Below are 26,199 nucleotides of genomic sequence, written 5' to 3'. Positions count from 1 at the left end.
AGGTCCCTCGGGTTTTGGGATCCAGAGTCTGGATTTGGTGCACAAAGAAACTACTAATATCATTGTAAAGGGTATTTCTTTTGTTTATTTTAATATGTGGTCGACCTACACTGTGAAATAACAGGGATTTGAAGGTTTATTCATGACGTTATTACTTTGGTACATACAGTTGTGTAACAAGCATGAAAACAAAGGTCCAGCTCTGCTATTTTTTGGTATGTAATATAAATATACATTGCATAAATATGCTATTTTTGCTTTGCTTCTTGAGTTAACACACAGTAATGTGCACTAACCACTTCTTTGTACAATACTATAATTATAACTCCTTTACTGTTTATTACACTTCAGAATTACATTTTTATTTTTTATTACTACAATGCACATTTTACATCATATTTCTATACTTTTTCTACTCATGTTTATATTTTTTGGACATATTTTTCTACTTCTGGATCAATATATAATTGTGGGACTTTTTGTATCATAGTTGACATTTTGGTGTTTTCAGGCCTAAAATCAACATAGCTGCCTATAAACAAACACCACATGGTATTTTTACATAAAGATTCTTCTAAATATCATATATACAATTGAGTAAAATTGAAATTGAAAGTTATTCATAAAGATATTGTAGTAAACCTGTTGACATGCCATAAATCCACACTTGACTCACACACTACTTTATATTAAATAACTCAGAAAGCCTTGGAGTCTTGCCAGTCTTTTCTTCAGGAGGAAATGACATCATGTGGAGCAGGTCATGTGATCTGGAATTAACACACTTCCTTGAGAGGTGTTTTTGTAATGGGGAACTTAGTTGAAAGTGATTTCTCGGACACAGATGTAGTTTGTTATTTTCCATATAAAATGTGATATATTGCCAAAAAAGAAACCTCTGTCATGATTATCACAACTTAATAAAAAGAACACAATCAACACAATTCTTAAATAAGCTCATTTTATTATTGTTTAGCTAATTAGAAGGTGGTTATTATTAAATTTGGACAGTTATTTAGTTGACATTTTAGTGATATCCGGTCATTTTTTTATTACTAAGTGATTTTTTTTGTACTGGAGTAACTGTAACATTAGCAACTTCCCCTCAGGGATCAATAAAGTATTCCTGGTTCTGATTAACAAAAACATATCTATGCAATGTTGAGCTCATGAGTAATCCCAACAAGAGTAAAACATGGAGCTGATCACAGAGGTTGTAATTATGATTAAATCTGATGTAAATCCAAGATTACGTTTAATCACTGGCATTGTTGCAAAGGTCGAGCTGTATGGTTTCACACCACGCAGTACTAAACACTTTGAGAGCAATTCAACCACGAAGAAGTGAATTTGGATGCAAATTGCGTCCGTCTGACTTTAAGTGTCAATGGACTCTGCTGGAGGCGGCATTTCAACAAACACAAAGTTTTCACTCACCTAATTATCCAGCTAGATCACTACAGCTGGTAAAACCTGCTGAACAAAACGGACTAAACAGATGCTGCAAATTAGACGACTGCTTTTGTCAGCTTCTGTCTAAAAATGAAAGGTCCCTCTGAATCTATTGGAATTCTGATGCATTTTCTCTGTAAAGTACAACTGTGTGAGAGCTGAAGTTTGACAGGCGTTGCAGCAGGAAGCTACCAGACTGGGACTTGTTAAGGGTCAGATGAAATTCCTCAGTACAGTAGAAATGTCTTGTGTGTATGTACGCCTCCCTCTGTGTGTACATGTTTATTTTCCTACCAGCAGAGGCAGATGAAGATGAATATGTGAGAGTGACACCAAACGCAGGCGGGCGTAAACACATTACTGGGTGTTTTTGAAAGACAGTAAGTGTGACTGAGAGGAGAAATGAACAAATGAGCATCTGAGATCTAGTCAGGCTCTGTCAGGAGTGAGGGAGCAAGAGGGCTCCATGGAGAGAAAAGTCCTTGGTCTCGCTTTCGAACAAGGTTAATCAATTTTTGTGCTCTGTGGAAAGTGAGGAATATTTGAGACGGTGTTTATGGCTCAAAAAGCAAAAGATTGCCAATTATAACCCATACAAAGAGTTTCATTTAGTGTTTCATTATGTGTGTGTCTGCAGTGCTTTCACGTCTGTCGGTGCAGTACAATGTGTTAGTTAATATGATTGTTGTTGTACTAAAACACTCCGCATTGCTAAGACTAAATCTAATAATCCTTCAGTGTGTGTTCAACAAGAATCCTAACTTGTGCATGTGTGCAACAGCTCATCTGAGTATTAATGGAAGCTCAGTGCCTGTAAAAAGCATTCAGTCCTTTTAATCTCTTCCCAACATTTAATCGCTGTCAATTTAATTTAGCTTTCAACTAGGGCTGGACTTTAATGTGTTAATTACGATTTATTAATTAAAGAAAAAATCTAATCGCACCTTTCTCAGTTCCCTCATTTCTGGCCACCGGTAACACTAATGCACACTCAGCCCAGTAGGTGGCGGTAATGAACCTAAAGTCTGTTTGCCAGCCGCGATAAAGAGTGAATCAGTGCAGAAACCTCGGACCAACATGGCGGCTCGATCGCAAATTTTCTCTTTTATTAAGAAAACTGTTCAGCAAAAAGTATTTCTGAAAGCATTTGAGAAATATTCTGCTGAATCTGTCCTCTTTTAGTTCAACGACGGCTAGTTTAGGCGTTTAACGAAAGTTTCGTGATGCGTTGGACCTCCGCTCCCCGCACCTTATTTGCATAAATGAAACTACTTTATGCAAATGAGCTCCGGGGCGACGAACCATACGTTTAGCTGCGACAGTCCTGGTACCTGCAAACGATGTCGCCATCCCATAATAGACCACTTTTCAAGACAATGAAAGTGCCTGAGTTTAAAAGAAGTCTGAAAATGTTGAATATAATCGATATTATATTATAATCGATCGAGTTTGCAGTAATCTGTGAACGTAGTAGACAGATGAAAAATGCAGATAAATACAAACGAAACAAACATTTTTGTTGTTTAAGTTTACATATATGTCTATTCATCGATTCAGTCGTCAACCAAAATTTACTTGAATTGAAAAACTTTGCTTATTGTGTCAAATATTGCTATTTGAGAAAAATGTGATTTATCACAATTAATTACAAAACTTGTAAATAATTAAATACATTTTTTAACCACATCCCACCATTACTTTTTACACAAAAATGTACAAATAACAAAGACTCTTTCATGTCAAAGTGAAAACAGATTTCTAGAAAGCGAGTTAACGAATTAAAAATAGAAAAAGTAAAACAAATGATTTCACTTTGAGCCTTTTTTGTACATTTTTGTCAAAAAAGCTCAAATGAAAATGACCATGATTTAATGTTGTAAAGCAACAGAATGTTAAATCTCTCAAAGGGAGTGAATACATTTGACAGATTTTCTAGTTGTAAGATTATGCATATGCAGCCATGAGTGTCCTGTGAGGAATCATCTTGGTGGGTCTACTTTAGTGAGCATAATGGAAGCCGCTATTAAAATGAAGCTGTTAAGAGATGTCAGTAGCAGGAAAAACGGCTGTCAGAGGGGCCACGCTTTTCTTTCTGAACTCCATCTTAGCTGAAGCTAAAATTAGACAGAAGCGGAAAAATCCACTTGTGACTGTAATTCATCGATGCAAGAAAACTACAGATCGTGTTGAGATGAAAGATTTAGAGCAAACATCTGCGCGGAGCATTGCTCCCCTCTTGGCAGAGGTAGGCTCCAGCAAACCGATTATTCTGAACTAGGCTGGTTTTAATTAAATGGATGACAGCATGGGGCACAAATGAGACAACAGATCTCCAGCAGAGTTGCTCAAAGTGATGCACCTGACTCTTCTCTTCCTCCCTCTCTGCTGACACTTCTCAACGAGCACAAAGTGAAGTGCTGCGAGCGAGTCGATGGTTTTTCCTGTGCCGTCCTTCCTCCGCTCTGTACGGCTGCTCCACGCAGAGAGACGCTGATTGAAAATCTGTTTGGCTACATGATTAACAGCGTGCTACTGCACACAATCATGTAGAAGCACAGGAATGTGTATAGCACAGGCACAAACAACTAGAAAATGGACCCTTTGGCTTCGGGGAAGTAAATTATTGATTGGATGGCGACACAGCAGGGAGTGTATCTAAGAGAGCTACAGTATGCTGTTTGCATTTGTATCATTAAATCCCATGTTTTACAGTGCTGAATACTGGCAGGGCAAGGGAAACAAGCACGCCATGCATCTTGTTGGGAGAACAATTCTGGTCCAGTCAAATCTCATTAACATGCACAGCAATGCACATATCTGCAAATAGTACATATATCTAAGATATTAAAATGTATGCTGAGAGGGTGAAATCGGTGGAAACTACAGTTCTAACTTAGAGTCTGAATTTGTTTGACCATATATATTAAAAGTTAATTAACATATAATATAACGAATGATGGAAAATGTATCTTTTTTGTGTTTTTCAAGGGATCAAAATTAAAACAAGAAAAGCACTTGGAGCGCAGTAGATTTCCAACAAATAAGTCCTGATAAGTCTGTAGCGGTTGATTTGTAGTAGGATCGTTATCATGTGATCGTCAGCAGGAAGCTGATGTAATGTTCACTTGTTGTCATAGTTACAGTGCCGTCGTGCCGCCATCTCGTAATGATACAGAAATGTTTAACAAATCCATGGATCCAGACTATAAGCCGCATCACTGCCAAAATCTAATCAGGTGGTCCTTGTGTCATTTCTGACCTTCCCTGAAAATTTCATCCAAATCCATTAGTCCATTTTTGAGTAATGTTGCTAACAGACAGACAGACGGACAAATGTACACTGATCGTCACTTAAATCCGCCGCATTCCTTGGTGGAGTAAAAATACAACAGCCCTTAAAAGAACACTTTGACACATTTAAAAATGCACTTATTTGCTTTCTAGCACAGTGTTCTATAAAGACTGATACAATTAGCTGTCAGTTAGGTCTGTCTGCAAGACGGCTTCAAAAAGCTTTCAGCCTCACCTGGAAACAAGGGGTGTAACTCCCGTTTTGGGCTGTAATTGTATACTAAAACGCCTTCTATCACTGTCCACAAGAACTTCAATGTTTAAAGAATTCAAGGAAAAAAGAAGAGGAAAACTTTGAGGTAGTGTTGCTGGACAATGCGTCCATCCACATAGTATAGGTATACGGTGCATGGGGCAAAAGTTCAAAGCCACATTTGGCTACTTCTGCTACATGAGGCAACAAAAACACAGTTACAGCCCTCGTTTCCATGTTAGGTCCAGAACCTTCTGAAGTACTCTCGTCATCATTTGCTCTTTTTCATCAGTACAAAACTACATTCCCTAATGATTGACTATTTTATTGTGAAAAAGAAACAGTAATTTATCATGTCACATGTCACATTTACACTGGATAAAAGCTGGCATTGTTGAAATTACAATAGATTTAGATCCACTATCACTAAACAGTTGATGTAACCCCATGTTTTATGTAGAAACAAAACTTCTCTGTAGAAAATTCTGCATTTAATCTTAAACTGGACATGGCTGAAATGTTGCTATTATTTATTAAGTAAAGTACAACAATTCAATGTAAAAACTAAAAGCGTATTTGACCAAAAAGTAAAAGTACAATTGAGCTTACAGTTGAGGCATCTTTAGGTAATGTCATCTACCTTTATTGGCTAATGTGGACAGTAGTAACAAGACATAACTCCAGGTTAATGAATGCATGTGTAGCCCTTTAACAGCCTTTATCTCTGATAGTAACTACTGTAATAGCAAAGTTCTTGAGACGCCAAGTCACACTGGCATCCGAAACTGTAGTCTATTGATCAAACAGGGGACCTCCACAGCCTCAAATAGAACTGTATGTGTAAACACAAAGTACATGGGTACTTTAGAAATTTAAGACAAATATATTAGCTTTACCTGTAAATCCTCAGTAGGCTTGAATGACTGAGTTACTTGGCTGCTAATATCACACACTTATCCAGAACTGTAGCATCAGAAACCCTACACTTTATTACCTGCATCTATATTTTATGCATAGAAAAATACAGTTTTAAAAACGATATTACACAAGTATAAAACTATACCATCAACATGAAATGAGACGTGGACTTTTGTCATCCTGTGATTTAGTTTTGTAATTGCATTGATAAGCTGCTTCAGAGCCTTGATTTAACAGTAATTAATTATCACAGTAATATTAGATTAAAGACTGTGAACTATTCTTTCTCTGATAAGGACTGCTCTGAATGCTGATTTGATCCTGGGCTGTATTTATGCATCAGTAATGGAGCGAGCGTGATGTTATCTAACAGGACACCCGTGGCGTTTTACACAACCTCAGACTGACAGCGACCCACTGCAACAAACCAGATATGTGAAGAAAAACACACCAGCACCTGCATTTCAAAAACCAAAGATTTTGGTAAACAAGTGTCTGGCTTTGGGCTTTCTTTCCTCCCTCTGTGTGTGTGTGTGGGCATGTATAAGTGTGTGTGTTGAGAAAGGCAGGGGGAGACTAATTGTTGGAGATATTGGGTCAGGGTGGAAAATTTAAAACAGACACTTTATTCATATTGAAAATCCCACAAGAATACATTATCAAATGTCTCGAAAGGCTGCATAATGTCACAATTCACACAAGCAAAAGCAAACATTATAATTTTCCCTTTCGAGTGTATATTGCATGAATCCAGACTATATGTGTGTCAACAACATTCTAGAGAGGTTTTTGTGGAAAATCAACAAACCAGCAGCCCCCTGTGACTAAGCAAAGACTTGTGCTGTAGCCTCATACTTGAAAATTTTCAGTGGATTTATGCGTAAAGCTGCTAATACTTTAAGTGCTGTAAAGGACATTATTAAATTCCACTCCATTAATGAGTTAAGCCTGTAGCAAAAAGCAAGATTTGTGAGGTAGACACACAACTTTGGGCTTCACTTGGGCTTTCTAGTATCATAAAGCAAGCTTTTTTATTATTTATAATTTAAATAATATTATTTTCTTCATCACTAACATCCGTTGTTGTTCTCTCATCAGTAAAGCTGTTCATTTTACACCTAATAAATTGACTATTGTAAATAAAATTACAGTTTTTGTGTCCGTTTTATTAATAACAAGAAAAGCACTTGGAGAGTGCAGTACTCTGCCAAGGATCTTCATTCCCCCATGTGGCATTGTCAGAAATGCAGCATTTGTTTATTAGTTATTGATGAGCAGAAATGTACGGATAGCGAATCGCGTGACCTAAATATGTAACGGGCGGGAACTGATGGAACTCAAACACCCCCACAATTTAATCAGTTGTTCCTTGTATTATTTCCAACAGATAAGTCCCAATAAGTCCTCAGTGGTGGATTTTTAGTAGGATCACAATCATGTGATCATCAGCAGGCAGCTGATGTAGTGTTCACTTGTCATAGTCACAGTGACGCCGTGCCGCTATCTCGCAATGACATACAAATCTTTAGCAAATCCATGGATCCAGACTATAAGCTGCATCACTGCTAAAATCTAATCAGGTGGTCCTTGTGTCATTTCTGACCTTCCCTGAAAATTTCATGTAAATCTGTTAGTCCATGTTTGAATAATGTTGCACACAGATTCACAAAAGGACAAACATGCGCTGATTGTCACATAACTCCGCCACATTAAGGAAAAATATCCACATTGATTGTACTCAGCTTACAATAATTGCTGCATTTATGAAAAAGCTCATTTTTGTCATTCCAAGCCGAAGTCTGGAAAAACAGTAGGGATGGCCTGTTATTGGCATAAAAGTCTAATATCGGTCAATATCGTTACTGTTTTTTTTTTTTTTTTTTTTGCATATCATGAAAACTGATAAAATAATGCCTGGATTTCGCCGGCATTTAACGGACTCATAGAGGGACACTGGGAGGGAGAGTGTGAACTGTTGTTTGAGACAATTTTTTAAAAAATGGCAGAAATATGGCATTTTTTCCATAAGTTGAAGTAGTTTACTTATTTTGCACAGACAATGTTTACATTTTAAAGCCTTGTTGCATTTGATAATGCATCAAATGGGGCATCACATTAAAATGAGGCATGATGTGTTAATTCCACAACAGAAGATATGTGATGTTGTCTAAAATTAGTTAAATAGCCCACATCTATTGGTATCGGTTAATATTGGAATCGGAAATTGAGAGTTGGACAATATCAGCATATTGGATATTGGCAAAAAAAAAAGCCTATATCGGACATCTCTAGTAAACAGTTTTCACTTTGACTTCCTAGAAAAACTCAATATTTACTTTTAGTACTGCTGCTAAAGATGAGAGGGAGCTGAGGGGACTGCACAGCAACAATGACTCTGATAGGCCAATAATAATCATCACTGGGAGTTGGGTGGACAAAGGTAATGTTCTCTGCTCCAAAATGATCATGCTGCACCCCAGCTGAAGTGGTGTTACAAAGGAGAAGCTGCTCATCCACAACTACTCAGTTTATTAGCACAAAAACAAACGGCCTTGATAGAGGAGACGTAGGTGTCCCCTCAGTGAGCTATGACCTGCCTCAGACCGGTTCACCTGACTGTGCTTGGGTTTGCCAGCAGGTGCAGTGAGAGGACACCAGCTTGTGCTTTAAGCCCTCCCACCTGTACAACACGGTGCCACTGTGTGGGCATGCTCTGCTCTTTCTCCAGCCAATAAAGCTGTTCTGGAACAGGTGCACCAGCCGGCATGGCGATGGGGGAACCGAGTCCGCTCTCCGGCCGGTGCTCAAATCAGCCCGCCCACACACACAATTATTAAAAGTATATGATTTATAACCAACATGGATATTTTATTGTTCTCTGTAATTATTGTTTCTACTGATTTATTGCACAAGGCTGCAGTGCATCATTATTCCAGGGCTTTTGTGACTGTAGCTGCTCTGAATAAAAAATCTAAGAAATTATGATAAATAATATTTTGTGGAATAAAAGTTATCTTAATGTGCCTGTAAAAAGTATCCACCCACTTGGAAGTGCTCCGCTTTTCTTGCTTTTCGACACTGAATCGAATTTGGCTTATTTGACAAGAATTTAGAATGAAGACTCTTTCATGTCAAAGTGAGACAGATTTCTACAGAGTAAAACCAATTCATTAAAACTATTATGTGATAATAAGAAAATTAAACAGAAAAAAAGTGATTGCATAAGTATTATTCAACTTCAAGTTGGTATTAAGTAGATGCATCTTTGGCTACGATAACAGCATTGTGCTGGTGCAGACAAGTCTCAATTGGCCTTGTACAACTAGACACTGTAATTTTACCCCATTGTTCTTTGCAAAATTGTCCATTTGCATGGGGCTGACAGGTGAACGATATTTTCTAAGTCCAGCCACAAATTCTCTTGAGGTCTGGGCTCTGACACTCCAGAAAACTCACTGTGTTGCCTTTGAAACATTTCAGTACAGGAGGTCCTCGGTTTACGACTTCATCGACCTATGGCGTTTCATCAATACGTCAAAACTGGTTACATGGAACTAGATGGCGAGCGGCGCGGACAAATTCGACGTCACGCGGTGCTATAAGACAGCTTTGTTTTCATTCGCCGGTTGTACGCCAACTTGGATTGTGCTACATTTGCTAACTTTTTGCTCTTCATTATGACTCCCAAGCACATGTCAGACTCTTCTGATGGCAGTGCTTCGAAGAAAAGGAAAACCATCTCCATAGAAGTGAAATTAGATATTGTAACGGACTGATATTGTTGTTGATGTTTCAATGTTTATTGTTCAGCTCGAGATTTACCTAATGTCAGTGAATGTGCCATGTTTAGTTAGCTCACCTCTGATTGGCTGAGAGTCAGCATTAGTGTGTGTCGAGCGAGAGAGAGCTGGGAACGGCAGCTAATTCTGGAGCTAAATTATGGGGTTTTTCTAGTTATTTTGGCGTTGGCTACGGCCCACAGTAGCCTGTGTGAAGGTTCAATAAGCGACCAGAGAACCAGATAAAGTCTCACTCATTCATCACAGAGGCTCACTACAATATAATAAGAAGCTCAAGTTGTAAAAACAGTGCAACATATTCTGTTATCTTCTTGTAAAACGACTCATACATGCATGACAGTCATTGTTATTCATGACTTTTCCGAAAAACTGATCGATAGTGTGATGCATGTAACGGCTTTATTTACATTTTCGCCGGAGTTCCGAAAGTAAAAATCGACTTATGTCGATTCGTAGGAACAGAACTCCGATGTAAGAGGATCGCCTGTATAGCTTTTGTTGCAGATCGTCCTACAGGATTTCGTTGTACCCTCCAGGGCCTGCTGCTGAGATGATGTGTTTGTGATCTAGTCTGATGGCCAAAAAACTCAACTTTGGTCTCATAAAACCAAAGAACCTTCTATAAATTGACTTCAGAGTCCTACATGGCTTTTGGCAAACTCTAGCTGAGATCTAATATGAGTTTTTTTTTCTTCAAACAGTTGCTTTCTCTTTCACTTTTTCCTCAACTTTTGACTGGTAAAGAACAGTCGTTACATTCACGTCTTTTCCATCTTGGCTGCTACAGACTATAACTCCCTCAGAGGAGTCATGGGTGTCTTGGTGGCCTCCCTCACTCAGACAACTGCCATTTTAACAATTATATGACTTCTAGCACCAATTGGATGCACCTCTGTTGAATTGGCTGAGTCACTTCTGCAATCACTAATTCTAGATTTCATATTTTAATTAACTGACATTGCCTTACAGAACTGTGTTAAATTGGCCTTGACTCAGTGTTGAAAAGCCACAAATGGGGAAAACATCCAAGGGGGGTTGACTGCTTTTTATTGATGCTGTACGTTTGTGGTAATGGCACGCAATCAGCAAGTTGTGTCTTATAATAATTGTTGTCCCTTAACCAGATGTTAACAGATCATTTGGCAGAGTTAGTTTAAATAAAAGAACTGGGATCAAGTATCTGCTGTCCAACAAAATCTGTATGTGAGTCAGTGAATAACTACCAGCTCCAGGCACAGTATTTTGATATTTACCTTGAAGCAAGGGCAAGAAAAAAAAGAAGGAATTCATCATCACGTTATTATTAGCAGCCAGTACCTGTGCCTGAGCTCCATTGATCATCAGGTAATAAAGCTTGCTGAGGATGCTCTGCTGCAGCTGGTCCCAGGAAATACCCCGGTCCTCCCTCATTAGGAACGGAGGTCCAAACCTATAACAGGCACGGAGGAAATTAATGTTAAAAGATGAAAAGGCGACAACTCACAACATCACGACCCAACAAACCCCCGCATTAACCCTGGCCGGTTTGCACGTCTCCTTATCCCATTGTAATGTAAATAATTATTTGTTATCATTATCAGCATTAGAGCGGGATTCTCATTATAGCATATCTATGGAAGGACAGAGGCAGACAATAAGGAGTGAAAATGGCTGATGAGGAGAGGGAAAACCATCCTTCTGCAATGATAGATCACATTACACATTATAATACACTTCTAATTGAGGGCAAGCCTCCATTGTACGCATGAGATTTATTAGCGTGGAACCATGTGAGCATCCATAAAGAGACAGAAGATACACAGTAGATGGGTAATGAATGAAAAGTAGGATTTGTTGCACATGTAAAGGCATCACTTCATGGTTGTAAGACTCTTATAAACCCAAAACAAAACAGCAGAAACCAGTCATAGAAACAATATTGAATGAGCAACAGATATTGTGACCCTTATAGAGAAAGGACAACACATAAAATGGGCTGGAAAACTACCTAAAATTAAACTAATATCTACCCCTAAGCATGCAGTGATCAGTATTTATTCTTCAGCTGCCACCACAGACATGAAAATCAGCATCAAGGTATAACAGAAGCGAAATGTCATCGAATCAAACTGTAAAGTTTGAAGAGAAGTGACAGAAAAACAGTGAACATTTGGGTTTCCACGCATAAAATGTGGTTTCACAGTTTAGAAAAACCAACAAAAACTGAGAGTTTTCACACTATTTTTTTTTTAGAAATGTACCTGTGATGCCATTCAATACAGAACTAGAGTGAGAAACAAGTATGTGACTCCAATGTCATTTTCTTGGCACAGTCCGGACCTCCAGCTGTCATCTGATGAGAGCGAGATAGGTGGGTGGTTTGAGCTACGACAGAGAGGCGTTTGAAGGAGAAACTGAGACAGCGACCCTCGTAGATGAGATCGGACTTTCTCACAGCCGTGCTGGCGAGCTCACCTATATTGATCTCTGTGTGGACTCTGTCAGGGAGACGGCTGGCTGATGGATCTGTGGATCGCGCCAGATGTCAGAGTCCTCAGTCGTTTGATTTGAAACTCATCTCACTGAGTCTCATCAAAGAGTGAAATGTGAGTCTTTTCTGTTACAGGGAGCTAACATGACCTTGACGTGCTGCACTAGAGGAAGGCTGGAAAACATGAGCAGTTGTTGAAGCTCATTAGCTCAAAAGAGGAGACTGTGAAAAGGTTCCAAACCTACGCACAAAAGCTAATTACATATAACAGAAGTGACTGTTTGAGGGTTAGAATAGAACCATGAGTAGATGAGGAATTGGCCCTCACTTTGACACATCCTACCTACCTAAACATGAGTGCAGTGCAAACCAAACACACACTCCTAGGGAAACGGGCAGCGGCCTCTCCATGCAGGTTAGTGTACCTTTCCTCAAGCGTTTCTTTTGCATCTGGAGTATCAGAAACATTTCTTGGATGCTTTTTAGGTATTTTTCACCAAACTACAGCACTGAAATGTAGTCTACTCTGTCTCCATCCCTATGGTCGCTCCTCTCATCAGACCCGACACATGACATCTCACAACTTATATAATGTGAAATTGCAAAAGACAGACTTAATTAGCACTCTGTGAACTTAGTGAATGTAGCACACATTCATTAAAAGTCCACCATTCCAGTTTGAAAGTAGAAAAACTCCAGAAACTTTAGGAAATGGTTTAAAAAAATACCCATTTTTTAAGCCAGTCTCCAAAGGGTGTCCCTGGACACGAAGAGAAATCCAAAGCTTGACGGTTCTATGCTATGACTCAACAGTAGCCATGTGAGGACAGGGTTCAGCAAACAGTCAGTTGACATAATTACCTAACAGCCTGCTGGCCGGCCCCTGCAGCGTTGCACACCAGCAGCAGAATCTTGACGGGGACTCCCTGGTTGAGGAACTCTGACGATAAGGTCCCAGATGACTGCAACCTCTGACCCTCAGGTCCAGTGGAGTACGGAGAAGATGGCAGGCTGTGATGGTATCCTGGAAGAGGATGGAGAACACAAGAGAAAGTCTGAGAGGAAGAACTGTAATGGATGCTACAATGAATCAGAGAAAACGGTGAGATGAAAGAATTTTTGTTTTTACTCTCGATACAGTCAGAGAGAATTGATAAACCTTGCAGCTGCTGAGAACACACCGATTTTACAGTGTTTAGGCAGACATCTTACTTTTAACGACATCACAGTGACAGCACACGGTGTTTCACATGTGCTCCTTGAAAGGAAGATGATTGGATTTCACATCCTGAAAATGTGATCGTTAAACTTAACACCTCCAACAAAGAGTGAGGAGGAGAACTGAGACACATAAAGTGGTGAGACAGCAGCTTTCTATTTGGGGAACAGTGATTCAGAGGGGAGAACAGATGGACCAATGGCTGCCTGCTCTCTCAGCAGGAGGTATTATCTGATGCAGCTTCTGCTCCACATCCTGTCCTGGTGGGGTGCCAGGCAGCGCAGGCACTTCTCTCCCTCACGTCACCGCCGCCGCCGTGGAGTGTGACCGACTGAGTGAAAAGCTGAGATTATGAGATCCCTGCGAGATGTGAGGTCGGCAAAGCTGCCTTCTCATCACGCGGCTGACAACCTCTGAGCCGAGCACGCAGGTCAGGCCTTCAGAAGTTCACGGTGATAAATCGCACGGTGAATCAGACTCGCAGACACAGATGAGAAGGTATTGATTGACCGCGGGGGCCGTGCCTTCCCCAAACCTCGATGTTTCATTAAACTGTTTGCACCTGACGCACGATTCGTCACTGACAAAGCAAATGCCACTGCTGAGCATCCCCGAGATCCGTGTGAAGCAATGCCTCCTCCTGCACGAGTAATTGGGTTGTGACGGCTGTGCACTATATGAAGGGCAAGACCTATTCAGAACCAATCAGAGTCTACATATGAACCGCCGAAGCCTTAACATTAAACCCCTGATTGCAGTGTCTGGACCCTGAGAGTGAGCGTAATGATAAGTATGAGCAGCTTTTCATTTATTAATGTCACTCTAATCAAGCAAGTGATAAAACTTACTTAATCATGTGCTTTCATTTACATGAGCAGCGACCTCTGACAGTTGTGGCGATGATTTATGAGGGAAAATCTCCTTTTAAATTCCCTATGAAGCATGTTCATGAAACAGCAGTAAAATGCAGAGGTCACCTCCCGGCCTGTCCCACTAAGATTTATACAGGGCTGCTCGGGACTAGACCTACCTCTCATTGCTCATTAAATCACCCTTTTTATATGGGGAGCTGTCAAATACTCAACTGTTTCTAGATATTTTTTTCAAGGCTCCTGTCACCGCTCTCTTGATTTTTTTTAAACCTTGTTGCTGAGATGATTAATGGTCAGGAGGTGTGACTGTGTGCTTTTGTTTTCATCCTGTGTAGACGTCAACACATGTGACTATTCCCACAGGTATGCTGGAAAAAGCCCTTACAGTACAAGCATGGGAAATGTGCAACACGCAAACACACACCACACCAAAAGTTCCCTTTGTTTAGTCTACATACCTGTTGTTCTTGATCCTGTATTCTCTAAAAGCCTCAAACTAATTCTAAGAAACCACAGGAAGCCTGTGAACACATCATTCCTCTGCTCTCTCAGGCTTCTTTCTTTGTCAAACAGACACACAGGGTGAGCCACACTAAACATCGGCAGACTATGTGAAAGCCCATAATTAAACACCTCTACACCTGAAGGGATCTACTAAACCCACAGCAACAGCTACACCCTCAAATCCCATTAGCTGTCTGCACAGTCATATTCAAGGTCTTTGAAAGGATGTCGGTATACAGACAGTCACAACAGATCTACATTTACAGCTGAGTTCAATTTCTCAGTGCAGACTTCTTTTTGAATATTACATAAAATGGAATTTGTTTATGTATATAAAAAAGAAAAGAAAAAACATTTATTGACTGAAAATACGACCCACAAAGTTCCATTTCCAAAGGTTAGTGAGATTTTCTGTGTTGCTGCTAGTTTTGTTGTGTGTCTGAGTGAACTAATTCAGTTCAGCTCAGTTTAATTTACATAGTGCACTTCACGCAATAAGACGAAGACCTTAAAAAAAACCATACAAACCCAGAATTTCCCTGGATTTCTCTGAGCAGGGTTAGGGTTAGCAGAACCAGGCACACCAGCTATCTGCCTCACCTGGTTAGGGTTAGGGGAAAGGTAATTCATGGCAAGCATGTTGTCCTCTGTATTTCTTTTCCATCAGATTTGATTGTTTCAGTCAAATAAAGAAAGCAGGCAAAGCAAATCCAAGGCTTGGCCTCATTTAGGATGATGAAAATAACTAAATCTACAGTGGTGGAAAAAATCATTCGAACACCCTTAAAATTTTACACAATCTCAAAAATTATCGTGAAATATTTGTGGAAAAATCTTTTTTTGCATTTCAAAAGGTGTGGCTGCATTAGACACACACAAACAAATATAAATACATTTTTTGTACATTATTTACAAGAAAAACTAACAAAATTAAATTCTTGACAGTTTCAAGATGTAAGTTTGCAACATTGTTGGTATCAAAGTCAACAAATAACAGAGAATGTGTTCAAAACTGAACAAAAAATAAATAAAGCATCACATCATCAAATTAATATTTAGTAGTCCTGCCATTAGCACACAGTAGAGTGCGATGAAGCATATAGAACCAAGACGTGAGTTTGACTGAGCTTCTTTGCTTTCTTTCTGTTAAGACATCTTTAGAATCAGTAAAATGGTTAAAACTGTCTGATGTACCAGCAATACATCCTCTGAATATTACTGTGCCTTGTTGTTATTCTGCTCACCGCTCTTGTTCGTCACGTGTACAATTAATAAACAATAAATGATTCAGACAATAACCAACAAAACCCAAACTGCAGTCTAAGGGATGATCTCATCTTACTGAAAACTGGGCAACAAACGACTGGAAGGCTGAAACAGTTCTCCGTTTGTAACCAACATAAAAGCACGTGAAATGGATATTTAACTGCAAAAGCCAAGTGTCTGTTTCCAAGTATTCTTTGGCAGGTGATGCAATTTTCAAGTCTCACCCTTGGCATCAATGTTCTTAATAATGACATTATGCTTATTCATTTCTGTCCGCATGAAATGGAAGACAGAAAAAGACTTCTCTCTCTGCTGAAGCTTGAGAGTGCATTTATGAGATTTTCACAGTATTTATTAATACTTCATTACAACATTGGTAGCATACTAAAATACTGGGATCAAAATACAAATATGGAGATGTAAATCACAGTAAAGTGAGAATATGAATGTTTCTGCATTTCTGTCATGAATGGGTCAATATATAATTGCGGGACTTTTTGTATCATAGTTGACATTTTTGCTGTTTTCAGGCCTAAAAGCAACATGGCTATAACCAAACACCACATGGTATTTTTACACAAAGATTCTTCTAAATATTAAATATACAATTGAATAAAATTGAAAGTTATTTATGAATATATTGTAGTAAACCTGTTGAAATGCGATAAATCCTCATTTGACTCACACACTACTTTATATTAAATAACTCAGAAAGTCTTGGAGTCTGGCCAGTCTTTTCTTCAGGAGGAAATGACATCATGTGGAGCAGGTCATGTGATCTGGAATTAACACACTTCTTGAGAGGTGTTTTTGTAATGGGTAACTTCTTGGACACAGATACAATTTGTTATTTTCCATATAAAATCTGATATATTGCCAAAAAAATATCTGTCATGATTATCTCAACTTAATAAAAAGAACACAATCAAAATTATTTATGAATGAGCTCATTTTATTATTGTTTAGCTAATTAGAAGGTGTCTGTTGTTAAATTTCGATGGTTATTTAGTTGACATTTTAGTGATATCCAGTCATGTTTTATTAATAAGTGATTGTTTCCATAATAAATAATTATGGAATTTGTAAAGACATGATCATAATGAACATAAAAAAACATTATTTTTTTTGAATTTTTAATAAAATGTATGCAAGATATATCTCATGGACTTCAAAAGTCCCTCAATCATATATTGACCTGGATGTCTGAGTCCTGGCGGTGGTTTCATATTTACTATACTGACATTAATTGTGGCATTTTCCTTCTTTGTCTCAGAAAAAAAGTCACAAACATAAAAAATTCCGGAAAAAAAACTAGAACAAATTATACAAATAATAAATTATTGTAACTCATAGTAATAGTGGAGGGTCAATGTCTCCTTGATCTTATGAAACAGAATAACATGATGACTTTGGAGGAAAGGTGATGTATACAGCGGGGAGAAGGTGATGTAAATGATTAATACTAATACTGCAGCAGGGAGGTTGAGAGTCATGAACGGAAAGGTCACACCATCATTGCTTTGCCTTTGCCTTAATCCAGGGGTATGTAATATTCTCACTCATAGCTGCTCTTTGCTGAGCTCCTCGTGCTGTCTCTCTAACAACCTTTTACCTCTGGAGATTTGAAATTTATCTTATGACTGCGAGCAACTCAGAATTCACAGAATAAATTACCAGCATCCAATCAGTCCAATGTGTTAGAAAGATACTGATCAGAAACTAGTGTGTTGGAGCATTTTAACACTGGCTAACTGTCAGCCGTTTTGCTTTAATTGCACACAAGATGCATTTGATCTGCATTTCCCAGAACCTGCTCTACATACACAGACTTCTCCCTTAATATGTGGTTTAATTCAACGCCTTAGGACACGATCCACACTGAAAACCTTTCCCCAACACGACCACGAAACCTGAAAATGTTTGGATTCCGTCTTTAATGAAACCACTGGTGAGAGTTCTGTCCAAACCACGAGACTCTTTAACTTTCATTTAATCATTTATGGATAATTGATGAAGGGTCTCTCAAGGATCAGGCCTGTTAGATTTAGTAATTGCAGAGGGGGCATAAAGATCACATTTTTATGGCGCCAGACTGTCTAAAAGCATTACAGATCATTGCGTTAACTGGAGGGGGGGAAAAATGCAATAATGCTGTATTTCATGCATAATACAATACTACATTTGTTACTGTATGTATAATCTTATATTTAACAATCCTCTTTACTCAAAATACGTTGATTTTATTGCTTTTGCATAAACAGCAAGACTATTTATCTGTTATGGTTTTCTTTTCTGGGGGAAATAAAAGCGAATGAAAAACTTAATAGATCATTTATGTTTGTAAATAATGTTCATAAGACTTGCAGGCATTTATTTCATTTTACATTAATTCTCTGAATCCAACACAGTTTCTGGGAGCTTTTTAAAACATTTTGACTCAGGGCGCCCGTATAGCTCAACGCATTGAGCAGGTGACTCATGTACAGGGCTGGTCCCCGATGCAGCGGCCCGGGTTCGATTCCCGCTCACGGCCCTTTGCTGCATGTCTTCTCCAGACTCTTCTCCCCTGTTTCCTGTCTCTCTCTCACTGCGCCTATCTAATAAAGCCCACAAAAAAGCCAAAAAAAAAACAAAAAACATTTTGACTCACTGTGGGCTCATTTTTCACTGCAATATAAAGTTCGACACCTCTGTGGAAAGAGCTGTGTAAATATTCTAATAGCAAATTATTTGACTTTACAGCCATGTCTCTTTGTGTGAACTTGTAGGTGTTTTACTTTTAGACATTCCATCGATGACAGTCAGCTTGTACAACATAAACCTGGTGGATTCAACTCAATTGAAAACCTATGGAAGGCTGAATTAAGGTTTTATTACATTCTTGTGTTTTTTTTTTATTTGATATATTTTTAATAACAAGCTGTATTTCCTCAAGTGCGTTCTTTCAACTAGCCCTGCTTTGTTGTATTAATTGCTACTTATGTTGGTCCGAACATTTTCGGGACTATTATCCAGCTCAGTCCGGTGTCATATTTTTTGTATTTGTTTTGTAATATTTTTGATCTGTTAAAGCTGTTTTATCTCACTTGAAATTAAGAATGTGTATCTGGACAGTTATATATATGTTTCCTCTATAAGTTTATGATTTTAACATTTCTTTTATTTGAGCTCATCGACTATAGGCTCTTTTTTTTTTTTTTTTTTTTAGATTTGATGGCTTGTGCAGTTATAGATCCACAAGTGGGATGTTTGCGATCTTACATTGTACTTTTAAACCCACCAGCGCACTGTGGGGTTCAGATGGTTATGCAGCAGAACAAACAAAGGTTGCCTCTCTCTGCTAGTAGAGGTATTAAATCATAGTTGCTTTATCAGAAGAGCTTCGCACAAATCCCACTTTATCATGTGAATACTACCCGATTTCTTCTGCTTTTATTGTTGCTCAGTGACTTCATGGGTTAAAAAAAACTTACATTTTGGGAAAACAAGTCTAGTCTTAATTTCTCTTAAAACTCCAACAGCTTGTCTACACAAAGGTGTCTGAAGGAACAGATGTACTTCTATTTAAATCACTTCTACCGAGGCAGAGCTTTCTCGCATTATGCGCAACCTGGGGTGTTTTCTTTTTTTTTTTGGGCTGAAAGTCTATTTTCTTCTGCTTTCTGTGCATAATCACTGTGATTGTGTATTGGGCTGTGAGTGCAGGTGCCTGAATGCTTCATGTGTAGACACAGACGGAGGGCCAAAGCTGCTCTGCTAATGTGCTGCTGTCGCTTCACAGACTGTGTAGACATTGCGTAAGTTGAACAGCAAACAAGCACATATCCTGCTATTTCCTTAAAGGGTGATAATATCTTGGATGTATTCTCGTGTCACTGTGAGGAACACGTCGTTGTGAGTCTCCATATCAGCCCCAGCAGATTAAACCAGAGAGAACTCGGGGGATTCAGTCTGCGCCAGCATGCAGACCAGCAAACTATCACGTGGGGGCTCCTTTTAGGCAGCACTGCTGTGTGCGGTCGTTGAACAACATAAATTAAAGCACTAAAAGTCACATTTTTCAAGGGGAACATCAGTGCTGACACAGTGCTGGGACTTACAGTCCTCTGAGAGAGGACAACAGAGCACAGCCTATTTGTTTACAGCACAAAACAAAGAAGCAAGGGAACACTGAGGTACTTCTGAGCGCACGTTTTATATCACGAGCTGAGGAACTGATGAAATGAAGACATAAATCTGAGAGCGCCAGGGAAATCTGCACAGGAGGGGATGTAACTCACGCAGCTCTTTGTGAAGTTATATAGTTCTTAATGTGTTCCCTGAGGAACTCCTGCAGGAAGGTGTGTTCCCTGAAGGTTTCATTAAGCAAATTAATAAAATGGGTTTGTTTGCTTACAGATCTGTGCGCGCATCAACATTAAAGCAGGGGAATATATTCATGTGGCAACACAAACTAATGCCTAAAGACAACATGTGTATTGTTGTGACTAAAAATATCATGTTTTTTGTTACAAATCAAGATGAAAACTGACAAGAGTTTCCGTCTTCAGCGGTGCAGATACCTGAGATCCGAGCAGAGCCTCCTCTGATGTAGAGCGGTGGAGCCTGGAAGGCGTAGATGACATCATTCTCAGCGATGCTAGTTAGATCTTCTTCGTCAAAGAAGGAGCGTTGGAACCCCGTAGAGTAAACCTCTGTCAGGATCACCTGCAGACACACACAAAGACCAGTTAGTTTACTAACCCTCCTGTTGTCCTCATTTACAGGCACCAACAAATATTGTTTCCTTGTCTGACAAAAATCCAAAAATTCTGCAAAAAAACTCCCCAAATTCCTGAAAATTTGGAAAACCTCCAGGAAAAAAATTCCAATAATTCCTAAAAAGTTTTATTTAAAAAAAAAAAACAACCCAAATTTGGCAAGAAAATTCTTGTAAATATTTTTCAAAAAATGAGTAAAAATCTTCCAAAATATCCTTAAAATATCTAAAGTTATTACATATATATCAGTAAATCATCTAATATTTTCTTTAAGAACATTCACAAAAAATAAACCAAAATCCAGCGAAATTCGCTGGATTTTGGTTGATTTTTTTTGTGAATATTCTTAAGAAACATTTTCAACATTTCTTTTTTTCCACCAAAAAATGTTCAAAGATTTCCCAAAAATGTTGAAAATGTGGACATCAGAAGTTTCACTGTGAAAATATCAATTTTTTTCCACATTTTCAAACTTTAAAACGGGTCAATTTTGACCCGCAGGACGACACGAGGGTTAATGCAGTAGGAGTGAACTTTGACTCCAGAAACCTCTGCACTATTATTCCCCCTGAACTCAGATCTACAGTTGCTTTGGTATTATATTTTAGTAAATTAACTGTTCACCTCTTATATGATTTAGTAATTGCCTGCAGTTGTAATGTTGCTCATTTTGCTAGAATGTCAAAAATATCAGGGGGGCTGCATAATTTTGCATGCAACTGTAGCTTAATGCTGCAGCCAAGACTTTCAAAGCAAAGGCACACAAGGAAAGGACAGCTACTATAATCACACACATACTTCTCTGTTGCAGCAGTTTATAGTTCAACCGTTGGACCTGTAAGGATTCATTCCTGCTTTAGGTTACCTGGTCCGGGGATATTTTCCCCTCGTCGGCCACCATCCTCCTCAGGCAGGCCACGGAGCCGAACAGAGGCACAGCCAGCCCGACCCGCAGATACCGCTGTCCTTTGGTGCTGAACACCAGCGTCACACACATCGGCCTGCCAGAGACAAAGACACACAATCAAGGGCGGTGAGAAACAGAACGGCCTCTATTTTGATTTCTGTGCCATTCCCACTGCAGCCTCCTCTACGGCCAAGAAGGGACAAAAGAAGACTTTCATGAATAAATCAATACATTTTAGCATTAATAATAGATCATTAGGACCTGGTTTTATGTGTGCGAAATAATGGAATCTCTATTGCATTTTTAAAAACGAGGAGCGCTTGGCTCTGACCTCTCCAGAGGGAGCGTTGACATGAGTAGGGTGCTGGGACATAATGGCTTCTTTGAATAACAGCACAGTGAGGAGATACAGGAACTCTGTCAGGTACCTGTGGGAGTCTGCAGCAAACTGCACAGAAAGATGTGGCACAGAGGATGTACACGAAAAATGGAAGGGTGATGACAGACCTTTTGATATTTATTTGTACCTAAATATAATATAAATGCAGAGGGCAATTGATAGAAGCAAAATAAGCATGATAACATTCGCTCAGTATAGATAAATAACCTTTAAAAAAATGTCTTTTTCACTGAAAAGTAAAAAAAGAGAAGAGCTAAGACACAAAAATGAAGAAGCTCAGCTACAGTATTTCACAAATATATCTGTATTCAGAGCAATCAATGAGACTACATTTACAAGTGATATAAATCTGCTGTAACTATATGAAAATTAAACTCTTAATCGGAAAAAATGCTGAATATCGGGCCAAATAATTGGTCAAACTGACAAACGTTTGACCCTGAATTTAAAAATACCTTGACAGCCCTTTTCCACTCAACTTTCCATTATACTTCTCATACATACAGTTGAAACCAGAAGTTTAAATACACTGTATATAAAAGACATATAACCTTTTTTTAATTTTCTCACTGTCTGACATTAAATAAAGTTAAAAAAACTCTCTAAAATTTATTTCTCTCATTATGCTGGCATTTAGCAAATACAAATAATTTTGGTAATTCTAACTGACCTAAAACAGGAAAAGTTTAGTCTGATTTAATGTTAGACATTGAGAAAAAAAAAGGCTGGGTCTTTTTATAAAGTGTATGTAAACTTCTGGTTTCAACTGTATATGCATACATTAAGGGATACATCAAATAAACTCAATAATATATTTACATATGTCTGAATTAATCAAATAATAAAAGCATTAAGAGTGAGCGTGAACCATATCTACATAAAAGCTATGTAACTGAATGTGAAAAGCAAAATTAGAACAGAAGGTCTTGTAAATTACAGGTTGTGAGTGCACTGGGCCATACTGCATGATAAAAATAATAAATGCTGAGCATAAACGGGAGGCCCAGATGAATGTAAAGTGGGCCTGAAGTGTGTGAGTACAAAATGAGGAAGCTGTAACAGCTTACTGGGCCACACTGATTTTTTAATAAAAAGAAAGTGTGTGTGAGAGGACGCCCTGAGGAAAATAAAGTTGATCTAAAGTGTCAATTAAAAAAGAAATGGGAAAGATATTGACATAAATCTGGAAATTTATCTGGACATCAGAGATGCTGACAGCACTGTAAAGACTGAGGAAGTAAAAGAGAGAAATGTGTGTAAAAGCCTGGATTCTGTTCATCCTATGCATGTATCTCCCTGAGTCCTGAGCAATGGAACCAACTGAAGGACCAGATTTCAGAAACTGATGATGCCATTAAGACAGTCTAAGCATTCCTTTCAGTGTTATCTGCTGAACTAACTGAACATGTTGGCTAATTAGTTTTGTCAAATGGCAACTTCATCTAGCAAAATAAATGGATATGCAATGAAAAAACTGTTTAAGATACCACTTCCTGTATTAAAATGAAGGCATTGACTCCTACACTCTTGGACTATTGCATATACACAGATTTGTATAGGATTATACAGTTAAACCCCAAATTATTCATACCCATGTCAGCTTTTGATTCATAGGGATTTTTTTTTTTAGCAAATAAGTTTCGTCTGGCTAGAAACAAGAAAAGTTCTCCTTTCGTTTCTTTGTGTATTCTTACTAAAATTGTCATGTTCAAAACTATTCAGTCTTTCTTAGTAATCTGTGTCAAAGCCTTTATTTTCCACCACATCAATTCAACAGTTCTTATAAATACCAACAGTCTTTCTGCATGTCTCCACAGGGATTCTGTTCCTCTTTATGATGATCTCCAGGTTCAGGCTCTGATCTTTGGTTCTTCCATAGATTCTCATTGGATTCAGGTCTGGACTCTAACGTGTCATATTGTTTCCTGTTCACCATTTCTTCACCACTTTTGCTGTACGTTTTACATAATTGTCTTGTTGGAAGGTCCAAAGCTGACCCAGGACAAGTTTTCTGCAGACTGTCTGATGTTTTCCTCCGTAGTCTTGAAGTTCTCCTCGTTTCTCATGACATCCTTTACTTTGACAAGGTTGTCTGGTTGTTCCACCACCATGTTTGACTGTGATGATGGTGTTCTTGGGGTGGAATGCTTCTCCTTTCATTTGCCATCCAACCACAGAACTGATGACCAAAAGCTTTCTTCTTTGTCCTGGTGATCGTTTTTTATGTGTGGAGTCCTTCTTAGTCTTCGTCCATTGACACCAGCCTTGTTAAGTGTCTGCTGGAGTGTCTGATTGAGATGTTGGTCTCCGAATTGCTCATATTCCTCATGATTTTTTTTGATGATGATCCTTGGATTCCTCACAGTACCATTTTTCCCAGAGCAGGGGTTACTTTTAGCTTCCTACTAGCCCTTTGGGATTTTTTCACAGTGTAGCTCTCCTTGTTCTTTTTGACGATGCTTTGTACTGTGGCCACTGGCATTTGAAAACACTTGGATATGACTTCATGGCGTGTTTTTGTGAGCAACCACAATGTGTGATTCTCTCTTAATGATGGGCCCTAACAGCAGCTCATTAAACTCTCTGTTTTCAGTCATGACTTGCTGCTAACTAATAACTAACAAGAGAACTACTGCATCAGCTGTCCTCAGTTTGGAGTGAATTAGAATTCTTGAGAAACCAGGACTGTTTGGAATGAATTTTGGACATGATATTTTTACTAATAATGCAAAAAACAGAAAATTTATCATTACCATCAATAACACAATACATACATTACTGCCTTCTGTCTCTTGTTTGTGTCATTTACAGCCAGAAGAATCCTATTGGTCAAATAATCAGTCACTACAAATCAAAAGTTGGCATGAGGATGAATATTTTTTAGCCAATATAGACTCTCAGTCTTTGAAAGACGGCTACAAATCAGCAGTTCAACCTCCAAACTTGTTCTGTTAAAGCGGCTCTGTTATTGCACTCTACATTTCTTTGTCATCATGTTGAGCTATTAGCTTTACTGTGTGGTTTTTGCACCGCAGACTGTGTGTTTCAGAAACATCTAAGGGCTCTACTGGGTTTTTATTTTTCAAACTCATCAGAAATGTATCCTGACATTAAGCAATTAAGTGATCCGTAAACTAGCAGCACTTTGAAGTTGGTTCAATAACTAATTGGAGGCCAGGTTAAAGATTAAACAATGGAAGTCATTTGCATGATTCGCCTGCTTACAGACTACTGAACCAGCGTGTTTACTCCTGTTGCATTGATTTGGCTTAGAGACTTCAAAAGAAGAAGCAAAAAACTGCAGTGAATTGGCAGCGTTAATCGAAACAGTTAAAAGAGGGGTCTGAAATTCATTCTAATGGCTTTTTGCATGCACAAAACACTAAATCATAAACAAAATGACTGAATTATGTTGTTCACCAAAAGCTTCATTTCCATAATGAATTCTCTGGGTAGTCTTTGCTCATACCTTATAATACAATATGTAGTCAGTATTCATGCCCTGTACATAGGAACACTTCAGCTTCAGCTCCTATAGATGTTTACAGCCTTAACATACTGTTCAGTTAATCAATTTGATTAGACAGAATATACACAGAAGGTCAAGGTCATATCCACAGAACAGAAACATTATCTACATACTATATGCACAATCATACGTGAAAAAATACATAGAAACCACAAAGCAAACACTAATTTCTTTTTCAATGATTTATTCAACTAAAATATCAATGATGTAATATTCTTCAGTGGAAAAAGTAAGTACACCCTTGGCATCAAAACATGGTATTGCTCCATTTAGTAAAAATAACTTCTTCTGGTTGCTTTTTATTGTTGTTGTTGTCTCCGACATCAGCAAACTGAAATCTTTGTCCACTCACCCGGGCAAAATTCATTTAGCGGCAAGATGTTTGAGGATTTTCTTGCATGTTCTGCCCATTTTAAATCCCAACACATTTCAATGGGATTCAAATCTGGGCTTTGATTCGGCTTTTCCATAACTCAACATTTCTTCTCTCTGAGCCATTCCCTGGTAGGTTTGGTAGTATGATGTACTACTAATGTTCTTTTTGGCCTCCTGCCTCCC

General features: G+C 38.5%; 1 protein-coding gene across 1 annotated transcript in view; it reads right to left on the bottom strand.

Moving 5' to 3' along the window:
* usp43b (ubiquitin specific peptidase 43b) overlaps window positions 1-26,199 on the bottom strand; it is a 115,598-nt gene that overhangs the window by 36,853 nt on the left and 52,546 nt on the right. Inside the window, exons 5-8 of the mRNA XM_055005200.1 lie at window positions 21,671-21,806; window positions 20,608-20,752; window positions 13,046-13,208; window positions 11,032-11,143 (exon numbers count right to left, since the gene is read on the bottom strand). Of these exons, the coding sequence (XP_054861175.1) occupies window positions 11,032-11,143; window positions 13,046-13,208; window positions 20,608-20,752; window positions 21,671-21,806 (556 nt within the window). The remainder of the gene's footprint in view (window positions 1-11,031; window positions 11,144-13,045; window positions 13,209-20,607; window positions 20,753-21,670; window positions 21,807-26,199) is intronic.

This window comes from Amphiprion ocellaris, chromosome 19 (assembly GCF_022539595.1).
Source record: "Amphiprion ocellaris isolate individual 3 ecotype Okinawa chromosome 19, ASM2253959v1, whole genome shotgun sequence".
Taxonomy (NCBI): Eukaryota; Metazoa; Chordata; class Actinopteri; family Pomacentridae; genus Amphiprion; species Amphiprion ocellaris.
The sequence above is the reverse complement of the archived record's forward strand: the minus strand, read 5'-3'. Positions and strand labels throughout refer to the sequence as shown.